Source organism: Haplochromis burtoni, unplaced genomic scaffold (genome assembly GCF_018398535.1).
Source record: "Haplochromis burtoni strain Fernald_Lab_line unplaced genomic scaffold, NCSU_Asbu1 Contig_409, whole genome shotgun sequence".
In the NCBI taxonomy this organism is placed as follows: Eukaryota; Metazoa; Chordata; class Actinopteri; order Cichliformes; family Cichlidae; genus Haplochromis; species Haplochromis burtoni.
This window is the reverse complement of record NW_024582770.1, coordinates 290,201-312,165: the sequence shown is the minus strand read 5'-3', so window position 1 is coordinate 312,165 and position 21,965 is coordinate 290,201. Positions and strand designations below refer to the sequence as shown.

Below are 21,965 nucleotides of genomic sequence, written 5' to 3'. Positions count from 1 at the left end.
TCTTATTTGAACGAGAACAAGTGTAGCCTAAATGAGATCAGTTCTTATTTTTGGTTTACGAGCTTTTTTTCCTCAGCTGCCAAATTCTCATTTCGATAGCTTCAAATAAATTCATCAAAAAAATCCCAAAACATAAACACTCTTTGCTATTGAGGTCACATCAGATATATAATTATACATAATTACATTTCAGTAAAGGCGATCCTTTCATGTAAACAGGAAGCACACAAAGCAGACAGTGCTGATGTGTGCCAAAGGAAAATGCCCCTGCACGCACTCACCCTGACCATGTCCATTTCCTCGCTATTCTCCATGAAGTTCCAAATCTTGGGCTTCATCTCCTCCCACATCCCTCCAAGGTCCCTCAGCACACCCAGCTCCTGGAAGGTCTTATTAACCTGAAAGACCCACCAAAGATAATTTCATTTAATGGTTCATACACACCTCTAATGGGGATTTTATATGTTAAGCGATAGCTATACCTCGTGGATGATCCTCTGTGTTGCTGGAGTGTCTGGTGTATAAAGGATCTTCCCCATGAGAAGGGGCTTCAGAGCTCGCCAGATCATTCTGGAAATGGGACTGGACTCCAGGTTCTTCATCAAATTGTTACAATAAGGAGCTGAAAAATAAAAATAGAGACATTTAAATGGTGAACCTTGTATTAGTAACAACAAAATATTTGACTAACAAACTGTACTATTGTGAAACTAAATTGATAGGTGAGCTCTGGACACTTACTGGAGGAGTTATCGTAAGTGGAAACGGGTTCACTGTCATTATCGTTGCCGTGGTTTCCAAAAAGGGCCTTGTAGTTGTTGTCTTCATACCAGTTGAGAGACTTGATTTTGAGGCCCCCTCCCTCAGGATGTCCACAGACGATACGTGACACGGCCTGGTACATCTGATTTGGAGACCCTGTAGCATTTGCGGTAAGATACAGGATCTCCTTTCGCATATCCTTCCAACTCTTCATGCTGGAAAGCTGTAGTAGAGAGAGGGAGATAGAAATGTCAACATATTGATGATTGCTAGGTGGCAGTAGGTCAAATTAGAGATCTACTTCTCATGTCCTCAAAAAATCGGTTGACAATCTTTGGTTTGTCTACACAAATAGAGATAATGCTCCTGAAAAGACCTATTTTAGACACAAAATATCATCTTAATATATTAGAACAATTTTTATGTTTCAGGCAGGAGGCTTTTTTTTTTTTTTTACCATATTGCCTTTTTACAGTAAAGTAACTGCATATATTTAAGACTGTCACTTTTATTTTTTTTTAATTATGCAGATCCACATGGTTGAAATTCATCCTGAATGACAACATGAGTGTGTTTAATGCACCACTGATCACTTCAAGTGTCATCCCATATGTGTTCAAAGTTGCTCTGCACACATTTCTTCTTCAGGTATTCTCAAATGTCCTGAATGATTAAACAGATAACGAGCAAAATGAAAATAATATGCCCACATCCTTATTTGAAAAGGGATCGTTTGTGACAACAGTAATATAAAATGTTTGAGTGCCTGTGTGTGACGCAGGAGGTGTGAAGATATTGAAGGTTATCATCTCCTCTATGGTTGGTATTCTGGACGTGGAAGTCAAGTGCTGCACTGAGGGGTGGAGACACTTAGCTGTCTGCCTGCCTCAGATAAATTTAACTGGTGTTCCTGGTCTGTGTATGTGTGTGCATGAGGAGAGGTCAGATAAAATGTAACACGTATTTCTGCACGTGACTTGCATGCTACTGCTGAGCATCTTACATAAAAAGCAGCTGTGATGATGATATTTATCATAGTGTACATCTCACATGTGTACGTTTTGTAACAAATAACACAGAACTTGCATTGCATTTCAACAGCAGTTATCTCTGCTAGTTTTCTGCTGCTTATGCATGTGTTTTTAATGTGCACACAGATAAAGGGAAATTGACTTTTAAGTTAGATAAACTTTGTGACATTCACTCATCATTCTGTTAAACATTTGTCTGGCATTGGCACAAAATGTAACAAATATAAAATGACCAAGATTATCTTCTTTTGCATATCCTTCCAGTTTTAATCTCCAGAAAAACTGGAATTATTGTGATGTCAACATACATTTGCATTGTTTCATCAAAGTGAAGGAAGCAGGGAGTTCATTCTGGTTCACACTGAGGTTACTATAGGTCATCAGACAAGTCCACACTAGTTCACTGTTAAGTTTCCAAACTGGTCATCAGCTACCTACACACGCAATTATGTCACCGACTCGTGACAGAGAAGGATGTCTTTTGTTAAAGTAAAAAAGAAAGAAAACAGACGATAACTTCAGCAATTCCAGCGTCACACACGCACAAAAAAAATCAAGCATTTCAAGTCCACTCAAAGGGGGACTTTTGTGAAAGGAAGGGGGGTACTAGGGCATACGGTAATTTTGAGCTTTGTGCTTTAAGCATGGAGGATGAAGAAATCAGACCCTTTCATGAAAAAATGAGATAAAAATGTGAAAGAAAAAAAGCAAGAAAGAAACTGAAGACAAACAAACAAACAAACAAGACAGTGTGTGAGAGGCTGCAGCAGGAGGTAGAAATGAGCACAGAAAGCAGAGGAAGGTACAAGAACAAAGAAAGGTTACTATCGGGCGTTCTCGTAACTGGCAAACATCCGCAGGCTCCACAAGTACAGCCCTATTATTCTGACAACTGTTACTGAGTACATGCTCATTGACACAGAAACACACATGCACACACACAAACGCATATAAACACATTCAAGCCAGAGAAGTAGAAACGCACATGCCTTTCTGAAATGCCACGCATTCCTGCTTTAGACTGAAAACTGCAATTTTCTCTGTCATCTTTGTCACTTAATATCAGCTGCTCCATGTCATTTTCATTCATTTATTTATTCGCTATTTGCCAGGCAAACAAATATTCAATGTAAGTTTCAAACAAAGAGAAACTGAGCCGTAATTTAAAGACCTGTTGCGTCCTACATTTGCACTCGCTGAGCTCGTTTTGTATGCGGTCGCTTTGCAGCTGATCCTGCAGCCACATCAAATGGTCACATGCTTTCCTGCTCTGTCATGTACAAAGAACTGTGGGTGATGATTTCTGCCAGTATGTGTCTGTCTGTAGTGCTGACTGGGTGCATATCAGAGTCTTTTAGGAAGTTTTGTTTTGTGGCTGTCAAAGTACATTAAAAAAATATCAGGCTGTGCATATGTGTATGTGTGTGTTTGTATTTAACACTGCATGTAGCCACCAGGCAAAATTTATATATAGGTCTGCATGAGTGCGTACTTGCCTTGTGCTGAAAACGCTTTTGTGTGACTAAATTAATGTGTCATTTCCCTAGTGGGTTACTGCCCATGTTATCTTGGGTGACTAGGTGACTAATACACACATCCATGCAGGAACTTGCACAAAAATACACACACGCACATCGACACAGACATGGAGGCAGCAGAGAAAGATCATCCTAGAGTAACCCCACAGCTGAGTCTACACGAGGTTACTAAAGTTCAAGTTTCCGCTCAAGCACACAGCTATTTAGACGAGAACAGACCCTCGGAGGGCAATCCTAAAATAATTGTGAACATCAAGTCACAAGTATAAAATACATTTAGATAACTTCCAAAGAGATCCAAATTCTCAGACAAAACAATAGAATGGGAGTTGCAGGTGCACACAGTTGTTCTTTCTAACAACGTAAACCTATTAGAAAAACACATAACAATACACTGATCATTATAAAGCAGGAAAGAGTAAATAAGCTAAGAATGTTGCTGTATGCACTGTAAACTGGGCTTCTTTGTGAAAAATTCTAATGAACACTATACGAGTCAAAAAAGTTAAGTTATAAGCTTTTCTCTTGTTCATCTGGTCATGTTAAGAGATTCAGCTGACTTTAAAAACTCTAAAAAGAGTTTTAAATCAATTTTTCACAAATAGTCTGCATTTGCCAGTCTTGCCAGAGAAGACAATTCATGACCCCCTTTTCAATAATTGCCACCAATCATAATGAAGGTTTTAGTATAAATTCTAAGGGGGGATTCCAGATTATTAGTGCACAAATGCCTGCCTCCTCAGCAAAACCAAAATAATCTACTTACAAACTGAGAAAAGGCTTCACATAAAGTACTTAAGTAATTAGTTTAACAATACATTAAAAATTTAAACTCATCATGGCTAGCAGAGAAATAAAAAGGCAGCGATGTCTGATTCAGACAACGACCATTATGTAAGTCTGACATGGACCATTTCTTTTTGCATAATTTTCCATGTAGTTATGAGATGCTGGTTGATAAGAATAGTTACATCTCATTGCTCCATAATGCCAGGCTCGCTCATACTACTTATCCAGTGTTTAATGAAAAGCCACGAGGTAGCTAAAACCCTGCCCACCTTGCCCAGTTATGTGAATATTTATGTTTTCAATGCAATTCAATTCAATTCATACCACATGCATTTTGCACGCTGTGTGTACTTTAAAAAGTAGAAATTTTTGAAAAAAAAAACAAACCAAACAAACATTTGATAGGTTTGTAGCTTAAACCTATTCACTGGAATGTTCAAGACATTTTAACTACACAGCAAAGCAAGACACGAGTAGGCAAAGTTCTTTATGTTTCTCGTGCACGGGAGAGAACTGGACAAACGCCGTTCCTTCGCTTGACCCCAGTTGCTCTCGTCCACTAAACCGTAACACTGCTCTTTTTTTGAGGTTACATGAATATATATAGGTTCATTAACATATGACGTCTACATATGTCTGTGAAGGTTCTCAGTCATCCAGGTTATCGTAGTCAAAGGAGCTTGCAAAGAAAAGCGTCTGGACTTCTTTAAGTTGCTTGAAGACGTTTCACCTCTCATCCAAGAAGCTTCTTCAGTTCTAAGGTCAAATGGTGGAGAGTCCCAGATATAAACCTAGTGGGAGTTTCCCCCCACAGAGGGACAAAAGGACCCCCTGATGATCCTCTAATCGCCTGAGCCAAGGTGTGAAACTGGGTGTGGGTCCCAATCAGCCAGAGTTTCGGGTGAGTTCATTGTGAAACCTGGCCCCACCTTATCATGCGAATTCCTGAGGTCAGATGGCCCAGGATGTGAGTGGGCGTTAAGGCGTCTGGGAAGGGATCTCAAAACTGGATTATAGATGGCAGAGAGTTGATGTTTGACCTTAGAACTGAAGAAGCTTCTCGGATGAGAGGTGAAACGTCTTCAAGCAACTTAAAGAAGTCCAGACGCTTTTCTTTGCAAGCTCCTTTGACGACGTCTACATACACACAAAGAGTACCTTGCATGTGCGTTGTGTAAGTATAAACCTGCTGGTCTGGAAGTCCAGCAGTTCATCTAAACAAAAGGCACTTAGAGTAAAACAGATATAGATGTGTTTGCTATACCATATATCAGCAAGAAAAGATACGACCTCTCCAAGGAGGTGTGTGATCTATGCCAGAACACTCTGGAGAGGAGTGAACGCACCCCCCTCTTCATGCTACACAGAGTTGTTACAGACCTCCTAGGATGAGACATTCTTTCAATCTACAAATGATTATATACTTCTAAGCATATATGAGTAGATATTTCTAAGCATAAATGACAATCAACAATATAAACCTGACACATTAAAAACATTATAATCTGTACTTTTTTTCATGAGGTTTGTCACAGGGCTGGTAATGTGGAAAAGGGCTTTTTCTTTGCTCCTAAAGAAAAATTCTGAAAATGCATTAAGCTCTTTATGCCATTCAATAGTGATATGCCTTGGCTTGAAACATAGGCTGTGAATGATTTTTGGTTGGGAACAAGAGGGTACATGATTGCACGTCTCCATTCTGGCAGCTGCATACCTCATCTATCAGCCAGCTAAGCAATGTCATATAATCTTGCTTCTAACAAAGTAACAGACTGAAAAGAATTATAGTCTTTTTTTGGTCATTACGCCACTGCATGATAGCAATTCATTCCCAATTTCAGCAACCTAAAACATAACCAAGTCTCTAGTGACGTGTAAAAGTTTCCAAGCAGCTGTGGCCAAAATGAATATAATCATGGTAAAGCACAGAGGAAGTTGTGCAAGAATGATTTCAGTTGAAATTCTTTTTTTTAAAAACGTTTTTCATGAGATTATGCTTATCAATCATTTACACAGAACAGAGAGTGGAATAATGCAACATCAGCTGCCAAGAAGAGGAGAAGACAGAAGTACATTGGTGTTCTTGCAGCTGCTTAGGAGGAACATACACCAACACATACACACACTTGCATTCACGACTGGATCTTTATGTTTTGCCAACTCACCAAGCAGGGGCCTGAGAGAAAGAAGGTTCTGTTGTAGCTTCTCTCGTTTCTAACTACACTCCAGCAACGCTAAGATACATTAGCTCAGACGTGGAAGTGAGCGTGCATGCACGTGATTCAATACTGCTTGTCTGCAATGATGTGAGACAAGCGAAGACAGTGCACCTGGTTGCCTGCTGAGCAAAGCTTTTACAGGAATATTTCACAGCCTGCTTACTTTTATCTAAGCTTCAACAAGATGCATTACTGCAGTTTTTTATGCTTTAGACTATAATTTATTTTCTGCTGTTTGTACAAAAACGTGATCTGTGGTGCAAAATCGCTTAAAAACAGAGGGACCCTAGTAAATCAGAGCACACTGTGTCAGTAGAGGAGATCTGATTTTATATGAGGTGTTATAAAAGACTCATATAAGAACAACCTTTTCGAATCAAAGTGCACAGTGTGCTTTCTATTACTTATTACTACCTCGACCCTAACTTTAAATATCTTTAGTGAGATTTGGTTCTTGGTAAGCATTGATTTTATAGGGGACTGAACTTTGGACACAAATACCTCAGTAACCTTGTTTGTTCGTGTTATGTTAACATGGGGGGGGTTGCGTTATCTGTATACATCGGCGGTGTGTTTACCTCAACGGCCAGTGATCCCAGGCTTTCCAGAAGATTGTCGGTTGCAGCTGAGACTTCCTGAATGTCTTTTGGATCAGACCTCACATCCCTCTGTGAGATACAAAGAGGACAGTTACTGTGCTGTAGAGATTTTTAAGGTAGCCTGCACAAATAAAAATTGATTGGCTATTTTCTAATTGCTTTTGTTCTTGCATAATATACTACTAATGACCACAGGAAAAGATTTATCACACAGGCAGAGAAAGGTGAGAAAGTTGTGGGGTAAAGAGGAGGAATAACATTTGGGTCAAAGGTGAATGAAGAGGGACCCAAGAAAGAACAACAGGTCAATGTTAGTTTGACCTAGGTTTCCATTTGTCAGACTGCTGTGAGTATACAAGTGCGTGAGAGTGTTCTCATATATCACATTTAGTTGTCAGCTGCTGGAATGTCTGAAATTCGATAAAGCACAGGTGCTTCTGAAGACAGAATGGCTTTCTAAGAAGAGAGAAAGACAATTTAACTTTCTAGTGAGTTCTTTCTCTCTAAGTTGCTCGCTCGTCTGCCTGACTTTCTCTTGCCTTAACAATTTCTCCACTGTCCCTCTGTTTTACACACACACGCATGCACATACACATGCACATGCACATGCACAAATGGGGAGAAACTGACTTATGCAAGTTCCGGTCTTCATATTATGCAATTCAAATTTTTTCCTGTTGGAAAAATTTCCCAGTCTTGCATCATTGTTTTAAAGACTCAATTAAAAAGACATACACATGATTTTTTGGCTTGATAAAATCACGCTTCTCTGAGCCAGAAATGTTCCTTATTTACACGCGAGTGAGCAAGACAACACCAGCAATGGTTATTAACTTTACTGACAATGATGACATTCAGAGATATTCTCCATTTCTCTCCTCCTGTGTTTGTTTCTTGTTTGAACATTCTGTGCTGCATAATGTTGGCTGACCTCTTCCCATCCTTCCAATCATGACTCACATTTCTATCATGGGTTTGGAGGGAAAGGGCAGGCATTTTGGAAACATGCAGGGAGAAGGGAGGTTAAGCTGAAAAGAAAAAAAAAAAACCCAAAGCAAACAAAAAATAGACATGGGAGCACAAAATATAAGAGATTGTGGTTATAACTATAATTCCTTTTGACCACTGACTGGTCAAAAGGTGTTTTTATAAAGAACATTTGTGATTCTCCTTGCAAAAGAAAGCTAGGGACTTCTAAAAAAAGTACTTTGTTTGACTGAAAAACACTTTGGGGATATCTGAATAAATACATGAGCACTAGTAATAGTTTTACTATAACCACGAAGCGTCACAGTTCCGTGACAATAATGCATATTTTCCATTTTAAACAGGAAGGGCATGTCTTCCTAGTTCCGGGCAGGTACACAAAATACCACATCCCGGTCAAATATGTAAACACAGATGGCAGATTTAGAGTGCTGTACTCTGACACACTATTGAGTTACAAATTTGTTGCTTTTTTTCATCTGTTTTCTTATGTTTCATTTTATGCCAGAAATACTAAAATAAGACGTTATATAGGTATTATTAGCAATATTACATTTGATGTCAAAATTAAGATCCATTCTAAACTTATCATTTCATGGATTTCAACTTACCCGAACAGGTTTTAGGAAGTCCAAGTTAGACAGGAAGTGGCTCTGGGCCTTGTTCAGCCAATCACTGGAACTCTTACAGATGATCTCTTGAGTCATGCGGGACACGTTGCGGTCAGCAATGTGGACAAACTCCTCCAGTGGTGTGGTGTTGCAGAGATCTCTGAGATGGAAGCCGAAACCTTTTGTGAGGACCTAAAAAGAGAGGAGGGAAAAAAGACAAAACAGGATTGAGATAATATAGAGAATAATGAAAAAGAATGGATAGGTGAGATAATGTTACAGGACAATTTTAATGTCTGTGTGTGTTTTATATATTGAGTTAAGCTACGATGGATTTACAAGTAAAACTGCATCAAAATTTGGTGAATAACAAAGTTTCCTAGGTGACTGTTACTGGCTCTTATATGACTAATATCCAAAAAACACGCACAAACTGATAAATTCCTGAAAGCTGACCATGTAAGCAAAACAATAATGTTCCCAGAAAAAATATTATTGAGCAATTATGAGGTAAGAAACGTTCTGAATGGCGATGCTGGGTAAGCCAAGAACAAACTGGACAAACGTTAAAAGTACTCCAGTACTCCAAGCAAAACTCAATTCCAAGAAATTCATTTAGCCTTAAAAAATTATCCCTCTTTTTCTCTTTTAAAAACTCACAAAGATAGAAAGAAATTTTATTAAGCAGATGCAGCCACAATTAAGGCCCCTTTTCCTCAAGACTGTAGAAATGTGTTTATTTGTGTCAGTGTCTTGTTTTGTAAATGTCCTTGAACATTTTCTGTTATGCCATCATGTCGATTAGACTTCACAAACTGCACAGACAGACACAACTTCCAGTCTTTTCACTGGGAAAATATCAGTGCTTACAGCAGACAGGTCGAGGGACTGGGAATCACTCTCACTTTATACAACAAAGGACACAGCAATATATGGCAACACATACTTCCTTGAATTTTCTCTCCTTTCCTTCAATAATGCTCTTTATGAAATTTCTGACGAAAAGGACATCGCCCTATCTGATCAATAGCTGTCCGGGAGAGAGGAATGAGATGAACAGATGGTAAAACATGATCCCAGAGTGGGAATTTGTCTCTGAGCTTTGGTCTCTGCACGTGAGGAGAAATGTGGGGAAGGAGGAGCGGCCATGTGACTTCAGCCCTCCAACTGCTAAGCAAGGATGATGTGATGTGCTGAGGTGGGAGCTGTTGTTGAGGGTAGGCAGATCAGTCAATGTATGTTCTATGGAGTTTGTTTGCATAGAAGAAGTGTTCTGTGTGTTGACCTGCGCATGAGCATGTTCTGAATTATGGAAAATTAAACACAAGACGAGAGGAATCGTTTAAAAGTGAGGGAGGGAGCAACAGAAAAGGGAGTTTTGAATGTAAAAATAATGGAAAATAATTAAATTACTGACTTAAAAAAGAAAAAAACAATATATATAAGCATACATGACCTCATTTAAATTGTTTCCATTACACTGGGTTTAGAGAAAAAACAAACTGAACAAAAAGACTAATGATAAGGGGACAACCTCTTCACCCATCTGCCCCTCACCCACTCTGATTTTTCTCTCGGGTATTAAGGGCTTAGCTGTGCCACAGCAGAATACAGTGGCCCAATAGACGCTATGAAGCCAAGGTCATTGGATTTATTCACAAACACTGTGGCCAGGGGTGGTTATGATTATCTCATAAAAAAGAAAAAAAAAAACAGTGATACAAGTATTGGTAGTGGTTCTCAGGTGGTAAGAGAAGCTGCACGAAAACATTTAACCCATTGGTGAATGTTACTGAAGAAAGATTTTAAAATAAATAATAATGATTCTAGACAACTGTCTTCATTTACCTTCTCAAGATTGACATCAGCCTCCACTATATGCTTCAGGGCGTGACGAGGAAGTGACGCATTGTGATGCAGGAAGTGAGAAAGGGTTTCATCATCACGCAAAAAGTCTTTCAGCTTGAAACCTAAAGGAAAAAAATCCAGATACACTGATTAAAAATAATAATAATAATAATACCACTTTCTAGTGGTTGATTCTGACATAAAGACAAATAGCAGATATCCCAGGAGAAGAGGTTTAAACAAACTGCTTTCAAAAAGTTATAAGCTCTACCTAAGCACATATCTGCAAAGAGACTGTTTTTATATTGTCAAAATTCAATCTCACAATTGTAAAATTTAAAGGCTTTAATTAAAGATTCAGTGATTCGATGATAAATGACCTCCACACACAGATAATCCTTGTTTTTTTGGCTAATTCCAAAAAAAGATAAAGGAAATGAACAATGATGGCTTTACCCAGAAACACAATGTCTCATCTGCACTCGGTGTACTTTACTGCATTCCAGTGAAGTCAAACCATTTCAGAAACTGGCTTGAGTAAGCTGTGTGGTTAAACACATGCACGCACACACACTGACTTCTCTCTATTCCTCAGCTCCAGGTTTGGAACTCAGCCGGGGTTACTACAGGGCATTCAACTTTGGACTAAATATTGTGTCTTCTTCTCCTCTATAAGGATTTATCTCCCCAGATTTTCCCATCTCTCCTTTCACACAGCGTTCTGCCCTCTAACTAATATTTTAGACCATTTGAAAGCCATCTATTTACTAGCCGTGAATGAAACTACTAACTAGAATAATCATGTAGCAAGAACAGGAACTCCTTCAGTTCGCAAGAATAGATTGTTGGTGGAACGACATACTTTTATATCAACTTTTTCCCTTTAAAAAAAGGTTTACGCATTCTTTTACCACCCTGCCTGATTACTGGCCGTCTATTCTGTTTTTATCTGCTCTCCTCTAGTCTGTTCTCAACTATAAATCAGGAATGCTTGTTTAAAAAACATCTTCTTACAACCCCTCTCATCTTCCATTCCTTTCCCATTATCTTAAGTAAATCTTTTTCTGCTCTCTGGTTTTTATAACAAGCACAGATGCAAACGCACACAAACTCATGCAGACAGGAAACACTTGTCTCGACTGAACTGAACATCCCCCGAGAGGAAATGAAAGGGAACAGTGTGTTTCTGTGTGTTTGAGGGCACATGTGTGGTGTCACTTTTTTTACTGCCTGCATATCTACGCGCCGTAGTGGTGAATTGTTTGTAAGGGTGAAAGTTTTAATATCTACATCCTTTTAAAGTCCTAAATACCCTTACCAGTCCTTATGGACCTGTGCATGTACAACTAATTGTGTGCCTTTGTGTGTTTTTGTCTATGTGTGACCTCAAGTCCCAGCTGGTAACAGCTAGGGAGTATTAATAAGGTCTAATCAGCGCCCCAGTAGGAAGTCAAAGCTCCCATGGTGCACCGCATCCAAAGACCCTTCGGGACACACCAGTGTGGATGGTGCAACCTTGTTGAAATGGAAAATCTAGCAGTGCTTTGTGCAGTCAGCAACTTATCACTTATCAGGAACAGGAACAGTTTTTGAAGTATTTGTTTATGTGTGTTTTTCCTGCGTTGGTGCCAGCCTGATATGAGGGCAAGTCCCATATTAACATTTGCAAGTCTGTACATGTTCCTGGCATTACCTATCAATCTTGTTTGTAATTAAACAGTACTGACATCACACACCTTAGCGACCGTGGCATCACTGGTCAAACTAGTTCAAAATCAAGCTGTCATTTCTGTGATACCAAATCTGTCACAAAAACTCATCTAACAGACTTAAGGTGAAATTAACCTCAAGGGGGGAAAAAACCTGCTGGACTGTCTACGAGTATGTTGGCATGTGAGCCTATTTGTGTTGTAGATCACTCTCCATTCACTGATTATTGATGTTACATAATAAGAACTATAATCACTGTTCTGAAAGTTTTTCAGTGTCTTTGCAAACTGTTGTTAAAGTCTCTACTTCAAAAGCTCGGGCTCAAAAAACAAAACAACACTCAAATAAAGTCTTTTAAAGCAGTCAGGCAGATTGAAGACGGTGGAAGATTCACTATGCAATTGCAATTAAGCTTTACTTCTCTGAAGATTAGCAATATGGTTAGGAATCAAAATCAAAATATATTTACCTCTCATCTACTCTTATGATATTAAACACATTTCAAAAACATATTGCATATATAGCAATGGCACTATGCAGCATATTGGATATTGCAAATTACTGCTGAATTGTTTACTTTGATGTAATTGTCCATGTCATCTCACACCACAGATATCTGTTAGATCTTATCAATGAAAATAACATACAGTGTCATCCACTTGTCTTGTTATCTAAAGTCAAAAAGCTTATCCGTGTCCACAACACTTCACAATCCACCTTTATCAGTTAAGGTCTTATTGAAATGACCTCCCTACAAGTGCTGAATTATTAACCAACATGTGAGAGGCTCCACTCTCAGCTCTTTGATCTAGGCTGTTATTCTTATAGCATCACTCTGAAGCAGCACCAGCTCTGTTTGCCCTCTTTGGCATCACACAGCGCTGTCTCTGCTCTATATCAGCTCATTTCCTTTTGTGGAATAAAAGAGATACTGAGTGGAATATGGGATTGACGACTATCAGACCGCTGCGCTTTCACAAAGCAATTATGATGAAGTGCACAGATACAGAGAAACTGTGTTAAAAAGAAACCCCATGGCTCCCTGTTCACTCCATTTAAAATAAAACGTAATAACGCACAGATAGATAAGATATATCACTGGTTTTTAAGGCATTCCAAAGAAATTCTGACAGAAAAAAGGAATACAATATCACACGCCACACAAGGCATGGAAACTGAGAAATCTTTACAATTGAAAACTGCCAGTCCATATTTTCTTTGTGTGAGCTGATTTGTTTGCAAACCATGCTTTGCTTTGTAGGAATCATTGCATAATGAATTGTATCTCCAGGCTAACAAAACAGCAAAGTCAGCTAAGGTACCCAAAATAACAAGAAACTGATTGCCGTGTTTTATTGCATAATTTATAATTGCTTTAGCTTCTCAGTATATCAGAAAATAAATGTACTTATTATTGTGTGAGTATAAAAGCAAGGAAACACTAATGAGTCAAACAAAAGAGCAGCCAGATTAATTAGACTTCCTCGTTTCACATCACCAATTAAGGGAGGTTAGTAGTTACATCACTGCTGTTTAATGTTGTTATACACTGTCCTGAAATGCCATCCTTCTGGTCCTCCTTTTTATCCTTTAATAATGTTTTTTTTCATAACATCATTATATGTTTCCCCCCTAAATGTGCAAACTTTATCGGTAACAGACAGGAAGAAACAATACTCCAATCCAGACAAAGTAGAAAATCCTTATTATGATTATGCTGTGATTGTCAGGGCAGTTTAGACTTTGCTACCACCAGCGACACATAAAAGTGGAGAAGTGCAACACCCACTAGCTGCTCAGAAAACGGGCCCATGACATCTGGTGGACTGAGATAAGGGGCCTCTGAGTACTCAGGGTACCATTAGTTGCACGAGCTGGTACACTGCAAACGTGATCTTAAGTCACTTTATCTACGTTTAGCATATTTTTGTCAGTGTATTGATCTGCAACGACTGAAGTCTATCTCACTGCAGATCACAAGACATTACAGCTCTTACTTGTACCTGGAAATATATTCTTGGGTCTTTTTCAGAGTAAAAAGGGAGGAGGAGTGGGTTAAAGGGTGATCAATGATCAGTCACCTGATCCTCAAACACTTACTAACACAAAAGATACCAAATAATCAAAGGCACAAACTTACGAGCAGTGTTTTTCTGAAGATTCCTGAGGGCTCTTAGCAGTCCCTTGTAGCCTTCATAGCTCTTATCATTCTGAGTGTACAACAGGATCTTCTTGGCATCAGTGAACAGACGGGAGATTCTGGTGTTTAGAGAAGAATGAGAATTGGATGAAACAAAAAAAATGTGTTGTTTGAATTCTGTGAATCAGTGCATGAATTGTTAAATATTAATACATTTGACAGCCAAAGTACTCACATAGAATCATTAAAATTTCCCACCACCCCAGGACTCTCTCCAGGTGTGGGATTACGGAAGCAGGGGTTGTTGGCATTACAGATGATACCTTGTACCCAGGGCAGAGTACCTGCTGAAGGCATGGCCTTGTTTGGGAAGTGACCTGAAAAATATACATACAAATTCAGATATAATTTGATGTAATAATATCAGCTTTTGTTAAATGAAGTCATAAAACAGATGACAGACACTGCAGAAGAAAACCTGATAGCATTAAACTACCAACTGGGAACATATACATGATTGCAACATCAGTATTAAAGAGTGCTGATTTTATCTTTAACATAATTTGAACTCTCATGAGCTAACATTACCGATTTAACCACAACTGACAGAGTAGAACCAGTTATTATAATACAAAAGATAAGAAGAGAAAGCAAACCATTGTCAGAAAGCCATGATTAACTTTCTGTCATGAGTTTATTGGGTTAATTGCGATGCAGCTGAATTGAAAATTTGAGGAAATTCTGTTGGAGGTGACAACTTTCCTTTTCAAAAGTGGAAAAAAAAAAATCTTTACGAATACTACCAGGATTATTTTGTGCTTTCAATCAATGAGTTGCAATCTTATTGACTTAAATGGGGCCAAAGTTGTGAAATCAGCTGTATTGACAGCCAGTAATGTAATTCCCCGAGTCTTATCACATGTTCAGTCAGTGCAAGTAAATGTTGGCAAGTCCAACAGATTCTTCTATGAATAAAACAAAAATTCCCTGGATGAGTAAAGTAGTGATCTAACCCATTTGGCATAGTTTTCCTGAAATTTTTTTTATAAAATGCAGAACAACTGTTAGAAAGTTCAGACCGATGATACCAAGTTCACTTAAAAGTAGGAAAAACTTGCAGAAATTTTTAAGATGATGCTTTTAACAACACTTACATTCATGTTGTTCATAGGGCGGATAATATATTCGGACTGATATCAGGATGAAAAAGATGAACAGGGGCCAGACGATCTCAATCAGCAACTGGATCTAAGACACAATGGATGATGACAAAGCTTAATCAATGAAAAGAAAGCAGGCTTTAAAATCTTCATGTGAAAAAATAAGTTAATCATCCCAAAACAATGGGTAATCTATTTTTTACCTTGCTTTTGTGTGTTTGTGTATTTACAGTTCATCTAAGGGTATTTCTACTGCTTTAAGACAGAAAAATATCAAGTGCGTGAGGAAAGGGGCTATCAGCTGTTGCTCTTCAAACATTAATCCCAGCATGACTCTAAAGTAAAGTATATGGGTTAATAAGAGGAGACAGAGTGAGACAGAGAGATCTGCTGGATTTAAGGACTGTGGGTTTGTCCATCTGCTCCATATGGCTTCCTCGCTTCATCTGCTTTTGACACAGGCTTTAACAGCATGCTAGACATACAATGTAGGGATAAAGAACAAAGCCAACGTCTCAGAAAATGTACTGTATCCCATTGTTGCAAATAATTGGACCGAAAGTCACGCAGCTAAGCCGTCACTTTGAGCAGCATTTTCGACTTGATGGACAAATGGCTTAATTGTACACAGAGAAGCCTCTCCATTTATAATGGAATACTATTCAACACTTGGGAACTGAATTTAATTTACATAACTTTGAGTGTGTAGGCATCAACCAACACAAGAGTAACTGGATAATGGATCTGACACATAATTGTGTCATCAAGCTGTCTTCAACTGATTCACAGTAAACAGCAGCACTTTTCTTTCCAAGTGGCACAAAGGACAATTACACTGTTGCCATTGCATTGGGCTATGCAACGCAATAACCCGTATAAACAAGCTTCTGCAATGCTTTTATGACTAGGCATGTGGCATTGGAAGATCACATTCAAAGATTACATTTAAAGTAAACCAACTAAAAAGTGAGACAAAGCATTGCTGGGAAATCATAAACGATGGATCTGTCTTTTTTGTGACGAACAATACCATGGGCAATAGTAGGAAATTATAGCAACGATAAAACCAAACTGAAAGAAGAAAAATAAAAGGTACACAATTTCCTTGTGGGTACTGAATAAAAGGTATTTAACCCCCCAAAAAATTGGTTTAGTGAAACACTGATAAATAGGAAAACATTTTAAGAGTCACGACAAACAGATAAAACAAATACCCAAATACAGGATTAATCAGTCAATTGAGCTACACTGCTACTTACAGTCTGTCTCCGTCGGTAGGTGAAGTTCTTCCAAAGCAGTAAACCCAGCTGAGTGGAGACTGCCATGTTGCCGTCTTCCCAACCTCACTGAGCACGCTCCTGCTCCTCACTGTGAATCCACACAGACAAGAAAGAGGATCAAACACTGTATAAAGGACTCATCAATAACAATCTGCTCCGCGTAAAAAGTCCACTAATTAAACAAAGTCAGCTAACTGACTAACTAAACCTCTATTCCCTGTGGATAAAGACACGGATGACAAAAAATATACCCCACTGACGCACAAAAAAAAAAAAAAAAAAAAAACAGAACAGAAAGTTGTTACATGTTACATTAGCAAAACCATGATTACCAAGATCACGCATTTCTACCGAATATGGCTGTAAACTCGGCCTCGTCATGTGACAGTAGGCCATGAACATAGAAACAAGAAATCAAAAAATAATAATGATGGCAAAAACATTCACCTATTTAATAAACTGTTTCAATCTGAAACTCAGAGCCAAGCCGAAAGTATCGCTACAGTCGACAAATGAAGCCAACTCTACTGACTGAGGAAGGGTGCTAAACCCTGCAAACTCAGGTCCACTTCATGTAGCCCCGTCTGTACCAAAGTTAAGTGACGCTTCTTCTGGGAGAATGACTGGGTGGGTGGGGGGCAAATTCGTCATCTGGTACGAGTTGTTAGCTACCACCCCCCTGCCCCTCCAATCCCTTCTTTTCTTTAATCACAAAATAAAATTAATCCTGTTAACACTCAGTATCGCACACAATACTGCGTCTCGTTTAAAAGTTAAAGTTATCACCGTAAACCCATTTATTCCTATTGTTTAAAACAAAATAATCCACTGATTAATCAGAGTTTCTTTCAAATGCTTGTGAAAATCTGCGTGGGTGGAAACCTTTCCCTGCCTATTTGTTTGCTCTATCTGCAGCTCAAAAAGTCCTTGGATATTTGCTCAGATGTGTTTTATGCAACGCGATCTAATGAGACTACCTATACAGTCACTTATAGTTTTATTTCAGTTTCTTTTTTTTAACACCAGGAACAACTGATGATAGAAAATTAATCAATGTGAATAATTAAAACAAGAAAGCCTTGGAAATCTGAAACACGGCATTATCAAGAATTAGTCAGTAAATTTGGTCTCCTGGTGATCAAAAGTTAACATAAAAACTCTTTAATAAAGAACTTAAGAGTCACTGCTGCTCAAGGCTGATACAATTATTAATTAAGGTCACTGAAATCTATTTTACTTGATGTTAACTGCAGTTAGAGAGGAAGACGTTGTAGCATGACATATCAAAAATAGTATAAGGGCTCATTCCTGACATCTCAACATTTCACTGAGCTCAAAAACTATTAACAGTAATGCACTTTATGTATTTTCAGATTTGATGGTTTTATTGGTGATGAAGTTGGATTATTTTTGGTGGGAGAATTAATGCTGTGCTGTTTATTACGCAGAAGTCCTTTATACAGAGAAAAGCTGGCTGGATTTCACAAAGAGCAGGATGACAAAATAACAATGTCAAGGACAGGGTGATGTTGAAACACGATCTTAACTGATCTGCCTGTGGGCTGAAAAACCTTGTCCTTATTAAGCCATTCATACACTTCTCTATGGTTTTACACCGCATTTTTGCTATTTCAAGCAAATAACATTTTAGTCAATCTAACCACATTCTCAGGTGTTTTGCAGCGAATTTATAAGTAATCAGTAAATCCACTTAAATGCATTAAATGTCGCAATAAAAACTAACATGAACTTTGGGAACAGCAAACAATACTCTAACCCCTGTCCTTATTCAGCTGTACTCCTACATCTGTTTTCTCCATGAGTCACTTATTTTAATAACAGAACTCGGGGGCATATATAACAGTTTCAGAGAAACAATGTAAGATACCTGGAACTGACATGTTGAGAGCCTCTTCACTCAAAAAACTAAACTAAAAGCAAAACATCAGCTTTCTGATTTTTCGTTATTATTTTAACGCTGTTGACCATTTGTGATGACCATTCACTGAGGATGTGGGGGAGAATTCTGAAAACCCCGAAGACAAAAAAACATCATCAGCACGATCTTGTGTTTTATCACAGCTGATGGTGAATGCGGAGAACACCATGTTTATTACCATATCAGAGACAGCAATGGTGCTGTAGCAGATGGTGAACTATGCATACAATGCATTCTTTCTATGCATTTCGTCATTTAACACACACAGTGAATAGATGTCACTATTCTTTTCTACTAAATACATGGGATTTAAAAAGAAAAACATATGTTTTGTCTTTTTACTGGCAAAATTTATTGTTCTGTAACTGCCCCCCCCCTTCCCCTCAACTGAACCCGCGTTTGCGTCCTTATTGCCAATTACAAACCTTTGCATTCATTTACCTTTAATTCTATCTATATTTTCTCCAATAATACAACCAGCTCAACATGACATCCCGATAAATCATTATTGATCAGTCCACCCTCCGGGATTTGTATGTTTCTGAGACACGACGTGGTGGAAATGCGTCGCATACGGAGAGACACGAGCGGTTCTGCTTAGTGATGAGAAGCCCGTACAGTGCAGAGCCAATGCGCCTCTAGTGGTAGACACACAAATTCTTTTTATTTTTTTAATACTTGTTTACCATCAATCCTCGCTCACGTGTTATATCACTCTCACACATGATTTTCCCCCCTTGACTTCATTGTCTTGCTTTGTGTAAAACACCTGACAAATCACTCAGAGTTTTTAAAGAGAGCGTTTTCGATATTAAGAAAAAAAGAAATATAAAATCGTCGATGCTTTACTGGAAAGACGCGTTTATGCTTCCCTAAATCACGAATGAAAAAAAACAACCTACAGTAATGCATCTCGTCATCACTGCGTACATAGCTACACATAAAAAACCCTACATTCTCGTCACCACTGCGCACATACACATAGATTTAAAAGAAAAAGACTTTTTTCACTGACAACAAAAAACTAAAACAAAGGAAGAAATTATAAGCAGCATATAGTTAATAGTCATAGTTGAAATTGGCCACCTTTTGCACTACAACCAAATGACAACGATATAGCAGACTTCAAATCATCGTCTGACAGAGAGTTTTGTGCTTCTGTTTCACTGTGTTACTGAGCTGAGGTTACTGGCGGTCATCAGCTTTGCGACGCTGACCCACAGCAGCAGCATCAAGTAAGCCAAAGTGAAGGCACAAGTAGGGTGAGCAAACCTTCAGCATTAAGAGGCAACAAATGGGACGACAAAATATAGATGTAACGAAGACCACCTATACATACAACTGTTACCATGCAAAGCGCTCTGTCGTGGATTTGCGTTAATTGAGGAAGAATGTAGATATTTTTTGTTTGTTTGTTTTTACGTCTTTAGTTTTTCTTTAAGGGTTTGCAAAAGAGGACATTGCAACAAACTGCCTTTTATTTTTGGTATACCTCACCGGAAGTCCTGTACTTGACTATAGCTACCTTGACATCGCTTTTTTTAACACCACATAAGACACTTGCGCCACAAAAGAGCAAAAAATAAGGAAAGAAAAAATGCATTCACTTGTACTTAAAAAAAACCCCAACAGTACTGACTTAAACTTAAAGTGTCTATTCAGGCACATTAACGTCACTGGTTAACTCCGCGACGTTAATGCAAAAACGTCGACTAATAACTAGCCAATAATTAAACAATAGAAATTTTCATCAAAGAAGAAAATTACATTTTCACTCACGCGGACTGAGAATATTAAGATGACAACGTCTTCATAAATAGTAATATGGATTTTTTTTTTCTCTAAAAGAGATATTCTCACACTCTTTGTTAAACAAAGAAACGCACAGTTTCTCACAAAAGTCAAAACTGCGCTTCCAAATCACCGACCTGTATCCTGCACGGTGTTTATATCCACTCCTTCTCATAAATTGAAATCCTTCGTTCAAAGGTTGAATAAAATGTTCTCCTCAGTTGTTACGGTGCACCGTTGCTCTCTCTCTCACTGGCTGACAAAATGTTTTTTTCTTGTCCGCCAGGGTTTTATAGCGCAGCTCGATGCGGAGCAGAGAAGAGCAGCAGCAGAGGTAACTAACGGTCACCGTTTGTTGCTGCTCCCATATAAGGAAAGCACGTGCGGAGGCAAAACATGTCTTAAAGGGCCAGCGACACTCGCGCGCCTCTGTGCACTGTGCCGCTTTTCAATAAGTGGATGATTCATGGAAAAATTCAATTAGCAACAACACTTCTTTTAAACTTAATCAGATTACTGACCATTGTTCTATATCCATTCAATAATAATAATAATAACAACAACAACAACAACAACAACAACAATAATAATAATAATAATAATAATAATAATGCGTTATTATCTCTTTCTCTTGATAATTTAAGTAAAATTATGCACAGTGAATTAAGTTCAAGAAATTTAAAATGATATTAGGTATACAACATAATCGTAAAAATGTAGAACACAATATATGCATCTATTCGATTCTGTAAATATAACATTTCCATATCCATATGTTGTGTGGGTAATGGGCATGGATATATTGATAATTTAGAGAATGAATGTTTAAAAGGCCTATACAAACACAGAACAGTTTCTATTTCAAAAGGTCCTGTAGATAAACAAGGGAGTTGCAAAAATACTGGATGTTCAGTCAACAAACTGTACACTTGTATTCTTCCTGAAAAGCAATACTATAGGTGAGTATTAATGTGGCTCTATCTGTATATGTGTATTCTGCCTCCTGGCCAATGTGTGCATAGATAGGCTCCGGCCCTCTGTGACCCTGAAAAGGATAAGCGGCTTAGAAAGCGCATGGATGTTAGCTTGTCATTGCTTCATTTCTAATTGCTGCTTTCATCCTTCAAACCTAAACTCAGATCACGGCAGGCTAAGACCACTCCAGGTCACGTGGAGTGATGTGGTAATGCACAATAAACAGTAGATGCTGTACAGCAACTATGTGCTGTAGTGATTTGGATAAGAAATGAGATTATCCTCTTTCAGAGCTGCAGCAGTGCTATCACAGTCAGCTGGGATAACATTGCTGGGCTAAGTAAATAGATCCACTTCAAAGGGATGCAATCCAGCAGAATCCCCTTCGAGATGAGTTTGAGTTTTGATGTCTTTCACCAAACTCTGAAACTAGGAAGCTTTTATTTGTAATTTTTTGGTTTGTATTGCACTGTGGTCAGATATGTTTAATGTGGCCTGTTCATAACTTACTGACTGACTGAACAATGTTAATATTTAATAACTTGTGTAACTTGACTAATCTCAAAAGTTTAATTATAGCTGCTAC

At 38.3% G+C, this 21,965-nt stretch overlaps 1 protein-coding gene across 3 annotated transcripts in view; it reads right to left on the bottom strand.

Annotated features, from left to right (window-relative positions):
- LOC102302105 (phospholipid-transporting ATPase ABCA1) overlaps positions 1–20,732 on the bottom strand; it is a 35,824-nt gene extending 15,092 nt beyond the window's left edge. For 2 of the 3 annotated variants that reach the window (XM_005944474.2, XM_005944476.2), the window contains exons 1-11: positions 20,542–20,732; positions 16,654–16,762; positions 15,389–15,482; positions 14,470–14,611; positions 14,235–14,353; positions 10,385–10,506; positions 8,537–8,728; positions 6,918–7,007; positions 742–985; positions 483–622; positions 282–398 (exon numbers count right to left, since the gene is read on the bottom strand). In XM_005944474.2, the coding sequence (XP_005944536.1) occupies positions 282–398; positions 483–622; positions 742–985; positions 6,918–7,007; positions 8,537–8,728; positions 10,385–10,506; positions 14,235–14,353; positions 14,470–14,611; positions 15,389–15,482; positions 16,654–16,719 (1,326 nt within the window). In that variant the 5' untranslated portion in view covers positions 16,720–16,762; positions 20,542–20,732. Of the gene's footprint in view, positions 1–281; positions 399–482; positions 623–741; positions 986–6,917; positions 7,008–8,536; positions 8,729–10,384; positions 10,507–14,234; positions 14,354–14,469; positions 14,612–15,388; positions 15,483–16,653; positions 16,763–17,121; positions 18,902–20,541 lie in introns of those variants that run through there. The other variant, XM_005944475.3, reaches the window with a different exon arrangement.
- Between the last annotated feature and the right edge of the window lie 1,233 nt (positions 20,733–21,965).